Here is a 6,736-nt window from a genome sequence, read left to right on the forward strand (position 1 = left end):
ATTTATTTTTCCTCACCCCAGACTCTATTTCATTTCATTGTCGTTCACAGCTAGGTTTGATATTTTTCATACAACCATTAACTGTCTTATCCAACTTTAGATTTTGGATTTGAACAATCATGTTGTTCACTCTCCCAAATCATAAATCTACTGTTGTTACTGTCCTGAGAAGAAGAAATAAAACCATATTTTGGTTGCTCGCACCAATAATTTTTTCCTTCCTCTAAAACACCATTATGAAGAAGTCCGAAAGCTTTCCTTAAATGATGTAATTGAGTTTCAATTGTCACTTAACCTGGAAGATTGATTCTAGACTTTTCAGTTTGTAGTATATACTTAAAAATCTCGATATCTAATAATTTTGTTGTTTATTTTAAACATTTGGATAAACCGTAATTATTGATTTTTTTCAGCCCATGTTTCTAATGTTAGGTCTTTTTTTTTTTTTTTTTAGTAAATAAACCAGGTTCAACCCTGGAGATACATTCCATAGTTTGTTACAATGTCATCCTGTAGAAGGTTCACCAAAAAAGTGTTAATGAGTGGCTCTTCCCCCTGCGACCTGAGTTTGTGTTTACAACAAAAAACAACCATCTTTGTTGCCATGAAATTTTCAGTCTCAGGAACCAGACTAAGTTCCTTGAGTTTCCTAAAAAATAATTTAAAGTTTTTATTTCTACCTGTATGCAGCTTTTCCAAGTTTTTCTTCGCTTCTCCTAGGTGAATCTTAATTGCTTCAAGGACTTTCCCATTGTCTCCTTCAACTTCGACCTTTGGATTGTTTAGTTGGTGAGCCCACTGGATTGTCATGGAAGCTGCTTCATCTGCTAGATCTTCCTCTGCACCTGCTTCAAGGTACCAGCATCTTGCTTCATATATCCTACATGCATGATCTGATAGACGTAGTCCAGTTTACTCTTCAAGTTATTATTACAGATACACAAAGCTATACTAATCTTAACATCTAGCATGTTAGTAACTATAGGTTTAGAATTGGCTATTATTTGGACCTCAGCGTCCAGGTTTTCTACTTCCCTACTTCTTCTGCTACAGTTTACCATATTAGTAATACTAACACATGTTCTCTTAGGGTTAGGCTTAATTTTTCTAAACACTAAGTCACCCCTGCTCTTCCAAATTTCCCAGAAAAAAATTTCTAGAAAGTCAGCCCACTCAATGACTCCTACCTGTCCATTCTACCTCTATTGAACCAGTCCCGCAACCAACAATGGAAGTCAGTTTGGTTATTAGTATAAACTGCGAGTCTAATACCCATATGACTCAGCACATTGATTGTAAACTCACAGCTCATAAAGATGTGGGTAAGGGTTTCATCCTGCTTCCCACACATTGGGCATGTCTTGTTGATGTACGGTAAAACCCTATCAATTCTTTCGTTCAAAGGAAGTATGGAATGAATGCACTTCCAGACAAAAGTTTTCACTCTCGGGATTTTGTTCATTCGCCAAACCTTTCTCCAAAACTGTTTCCTTTGGGTATCCTCCGGCTGACCCCTTAGCATAATCTTCCTATACAAGGACTCGATATAGAACTTCCCATTCTTTTCAAGTTTCCATCTTAACTCATCTTCTTTACCTTTGTTTATCTTAGTCCCTCTAATTTTCTGGCAGACTTGTGGTTCAAAGTATAATTCCAACTTCATTGTATCCCAAGTCCACTCCTCTACAGACTTGTCCATTAGCTCCTCCACATGGGTGACCTTCTGAATTTGAAGGATTGGTTCTATCATTTGGTGTTGTTGTCCTAGATACCATACTTCCTCCCAAACTCTAATAGCTTTACCATCCCCCACCCTCCATTCAGTGTTCTCTCTTATCTTCCCCACTTCCTTCATTAATTTTTTCCAAACCCATGAGGCCTTATCAGAACACTTGTAATTCATATTCAACAGACTTGACTCTGGGAAGTACTTGCTTTTGTAAATAGATCCCCAAAGACCATTAGGTTCCTTCAGAAGTCTCCAGCTAACTTTGGCCAGCATTGCCGAGTTAAATTCCCTTAGATTCAAAAATCCCATTCCTCCCATACTTTTTGGTATACAGACTCCAATCCAAGCTTTTAGAAAAACCCCTTTTTTGCCATTCTCATTTTTCCCCTAGAAAAAGTCTCGTTTCATTTTGTCGATGCTTTCAGTCACTACAACTGGAACCCTAAAACAATTCATCCGATACATCGGCATTGTAGAGGAGGAGGTTTGTATCATGATTCCTTTCCCTGCACAAGATAAGTTTTTTCCTTTCCGTTCTTGCAAGCTTCCCTCAACTCTGTCTAAAATGAAACTACACGACTTGATTTTGGAGGTGTGTGTAAAAAGTGTTGATCCTAAATACTTGTCATTAAGAGAGATCCTCTTCACCCCTAGAGTGTTTATGACATCATTCATTGTGTTCTGATGTGAATTTCGGCTGAAAAAGACACCTGACTTTTCCATGTTTATTAACTGACCAGATGCCAGGCTAAACTCATTTAACACTCGCAAAATGTTCTCACTCTCAGCTTTACTGAAGACCAGTAGATCATCAGCAAACAGCAGATGCGATATGGACGGGGCATTTTGTCCAACCTTAATCCCATGGATTAGGTTTAGATCCTCGGCTTTAGAGATAGCTCTAGATAACATCTCCATGCAAATGATGAAGAGGTAAGGAGATAAAGGATCTCCCTGCCTCAAACCTCTAGATAAAACAAATTGTTCACACGACATTCCATTTAAGAGGACGGAGGCTGACACTGTACTTATGCATTGGTGGACTAACTTGCACCACTTACTGCTAAAGCCTAGTTTGTCCAGAATATTACCTAAGAAACTCCACTCCACTTTGTCGAACGCCTTTGACATATCTATCTTTAACCCCATGAGAAATTCACTACCTCTTTGAGCTCTCATGGTATGTATCATCTCATGGGATATGAAGACATTATCCGAGATCTGTCTACTTTGTATGAACGCTGCCTGGTATGGAGAGATAATATTTGGGAGGAACCTTTTCAGTCTATTGGCTAAGATTTTTGACATGATTTTGTAAATGATTTTATTTAGGCTAATGGGTCTACATTCACTGGCTGCCTGAGGGTACTCAGTTTTGGGTATAAGTGTGATAAACGTAGTGTTTGTCTCCCTTAGGATGAAACCTGAGGTGAAGAAACTCTCCACCATATTAAAAACTTCATGTTGAACCACTTCCCAGTTCATCTGAAAAAACCTAGGGGTGAAGCCATCTGGCCTTGGGGCTTTGTCCTGTTTCATAACAAAGACGACATTCTTTATTTCCTCCATACTAGGTATCTCAGTCAGAAAATCATTGTCCTTTTCAGTTATGCTTGGAGGAATATCATCTAGATAACTACTCTCTAAATCTGGCCTAGAGGTGGTTGCGACTTTTTTGAAATGGCATGTGATGATTTCACCCACCTTCTCAGTACCTTCTACCCACTTCCCTGAGCTATCTTTGATTGCTTCTATCCTATTTCTCCTATACCTATTCACAGCTTTCTTATGAAAATAGGTCGTGTTCCTATCTCCTAGTTTAACATCTTGCTCACAACTTTTATCCTTCCAAAAACTTTCCACCACCTCATACCAATGTTCCACCTCTTTCACATTCTCTTATCACATAACTCTTATTCCTAAGATTAGTGTTAGAGCTGGCCTGCTGAAGATTGTTTTTAGCTCTCCTCAAATTTTTGTTAATGTCTCCGAATGAGTTTTTATTCCACCTGTAGATCTCTTGCTTGGTACTCTTGAGCTTCTGAACAAGTATATGTGCTTTACTTCCATTTAATTTCTTCTTCCAGTTCTCCTTGATCAACTTCTTGCATTCTGGTTCCTTGAGCCAAGTCCCCATCACCCTGAATGGCTTGTTTACCTCTCTTCTCACTTGTTTAGAGTTGAGCATGATCAATATATGGTCTGACCCCATTCACATCATGTGAGTGACGGTGGCGCTGCCGTTTTCCTCACACCATCTCTTATTAGCCATAGCCCTGTCCAATCTAACTTCTGTTAGAGCTTCGTCTTTTCTTCTGTTGCTCCATGTGTAGGGGTACCCCACAAAACCCAGGTCATATAGGTCTGCCATATCCAAACAGTACTTGATCTTATCTGCTTCGGTCTTGTTGAAGTTACACGTTCCTTTCTTGTCTTGCTCAATCATAGTTAAGTTCAGGTCCCCTATCAGCAGCCATTCCTTATTTCCATTCCTAGCTATTTGTACCATGTAATTCCAGAACTTGAACTTCTCATTCCACTCCGATGGGCCATACACACAAGACAAATTACTTTCCACCCCAGTTACTAAATTCCTTATGTGATAGTTGATCAGATTTTCGGAGAACACCCCAACCCTTAGGTTTATTCCTATTTTCCACGCTACCACCATCCCCCCTGCTGCACCAATTGGGTCTACCATAAATCAGTTTTTATAGCCTAGCTTTGTGATAATGGGATTCACCACAGTTCTGACGTTCTTTGTTTCACACAGAAATAAAATGTCTGGGTTCTTTTCTTTGATCATGTCATTAAGATATTGTTGGGTTTTAGGGTTGCCTATACCCTGGCAATTCCAGGAGATAATTCTAACATTGCCAACATGATGCATATAATGGTTGTTGAGAATATGATATTTAAAGGCCTCAATTAAGACCTTGCTACCATGATGCACACTATGTTCTCTAACAGTGTAGTATGGAAAGAACTGCCTATTGTTTTGGGAAAAATTGTTGAAATAATAATATACCTGGTGTCCGAAATCGAAGTGCACATCTGGGTTTGCCTGCATGGTGCCATGAACCCCCCAAGATGTCCCCTCTGGAGCCGGTCCATCATACTTGTCCGAGTGCATACTAGTGACTTTAGAGCCTTTTTCAGTAGAGTCTATTTCTGTTATGGTTGGGTTTTCAATTGGTTTCAATTTGTTGTTTTTATTTCCTGAGCCTCCCTTCCCCATTTGGAATTCTGAACCATCATGACTAAACTGCTATAAGAGAAACCTTATGTGTTTGTAACCTTCAACCATTACTTCATCATCACTTAAGCTAAGCTTCCTCTTTGCTAGAAGAGAAACCTTATGTGTTTCATTTGCAGCTCTTGCTATCTTTTTAATTGAGACTGGATTTTTCTGGGTTTTCTGTGAAATTTGTATGTTTTATGTATGGTTTCGGCTTTTCCTGGCTTTTTATTTCTGTAGGTTTGGGAATATGTTTTTCCTTGATACTAGTTTCTGCTGAAATGGGTTTTTGAGCTTTATGGCTGATTGTTACGTCTTTTTTGTTGTTCGCAGGATGGCGATTTTCATTTATAACTATCCCTTTATTGCTCTTCATCAGGCTCCAGCCTGACCCTTTCATCATATTCTCCTTTGCATTTTCCACATAGGTTTCTTTACCTTTAGTATTTTCTTCTAGTGTCTCAGCTCCATGCCCTCCTATAACCAATTCCTCTATTACATTCTCCATCTCCTTCTCATTCCCCTCAATCATATTTGTACCTTTGGTTCGTAGGTTTTTTCTGTGTTCATCTCCCTTCCTAATAACAAGCCATCTTCCCCTTTCTGTAAAGAAGAGTTCTGTTTTTCCTTCTCTACAGATATACTACCCACATCTTCCCCTTCATTAGCCTTAGAATAAGAGCCTTCACCACCATCTAGTTTTTTCTGATATGCTGGGCTAAGCCATTGTCTACTTCCTTCACAATGTAGTTCAGGATGATCCATAATGTTACATTTTGTGCTTAAATTCTGGGGAAGGCATTCATATTCAAAGTTGATAACAGTTTTCTCCCCTTCTTCATTTGCTGCTACCATGCTATACTTCACCTTTTTCTTTACCTCCACCTTCACCTGGATCATAACATCTTTCTCTAACAAGTTACTGCCCACCAGAATGACATGCTTCTGGTATATGCCAGCATTCTTCACCACTTTCTTCAGAGCTTCCTCAGAAGTGTAAGCAATAGGCACTTCCATAGCTTTGAGCCAAATCATTTCATGCTCCAAGTCTAAACTTCCATCTGCTGGAATTCCTGTATCTGGTATCTCTGCCATTACAACTAGGTCACCTTTGAAGAACCAAGGTTTGAATTCTTTTATCTTATAGAAATCCGATTCGTTCTTGCATTTGAGTATGAATACATTCTTGTACTTCCTATGTTTATATGGAGATACCATTATTGATCTAGTAAGTCTCCAATTTGCTCTGATAAAGTTGATATACTCCCACTGCAATACCACCCTACTAACACAAATTCTACTCAGCATCGTCAATTTCCAGTCGACTGTATCCTTTGCTAGGATCTCCTTGATTATAATCACCACCTCAGCTTCCTCATCGTCCGGTAAGGTCAATTGTTCTTCCATTTGATTTGATAATTTAATCATTTCCTCCATCGACCTGCTCACTACAACAATCACCCACACCTTTTCCTTTGTATGTATCTGCAGTGAACTTTTGTGGAAAATAATTGAGAGCTTTGGATCTCTGAAATTAGGATATTGCAGAGATTTGCACTGTAGGGCTTTGTCCTCCTTTTTTATTGATATTGAATTAAGGATTTTGAAACTTGTATTTTTACTGGATATCAAACGGTGGCTGAGGTGCTGTTTTACTCTGGCAATGAAGCGACCTCCCTCAAAAGAATATAAAAATTTACAATCACGATGTGGCTGTACTTGCCTGCAGGCGGCAAGGCCTGAGATGGCTAGAAAATTTAGGGATGGCG

General features: G+C 39.1%; 1 protein-coding gene across 1 annotated transcript; it reads right to left on the reverse strand.

The window, feature by feature from the left end:
* Nucleotides 1-557: 557 nt before the first annotated feature.
* On the reverse strand, nucleotides 558-6,534 carry LOC113317848. Its single transcript, XM_026565977.1, has 2 exons — nucleotides 4,758-6,534; nucleotides 558-893 (listed from the first exon to the last, which is right to left on the reverse strand). Exon 1 carries the CDS (start codon nucleotides 6,402-6,404, stop codon nucleotides 5,496-5,498), a length of 909 nt encoding a protein of 302 aa, XP_026421762.1. The 5' UTR covers nucleotides 6,405-6,534; the 3' UTR covers nucleotides 558-893; nucleotides 4,758-5,495.
* Nucleotides 6,535-6,736: the final 202 nt, after the last annotated feature.

The sequence above is a fragment of the Papaver somniferum genome, chromosome 10 (assembly GCF_003573695.1).
Source record: "Papaver somniferum cultivar HN1 chromosome 10, ASM357369v1, whole genome shotgun sequence".
Lineage (NCBI taxonomy): Eukaryota > Viridiplantae > Streptophyta > Magnoliopsida > Ranunculales > Papaveraceae > Papaver > Papaver somniferum.

Bases quoted from the DNA above. Each gene is read 5' to 3' on its own strand.
- LOC113317848 (XM_026565977.1), bottom strand. From the start codon at position 6,404: ATGGAGGAAATGATTAAATTATCAAATCAAATGGAAGAACAATTGACC.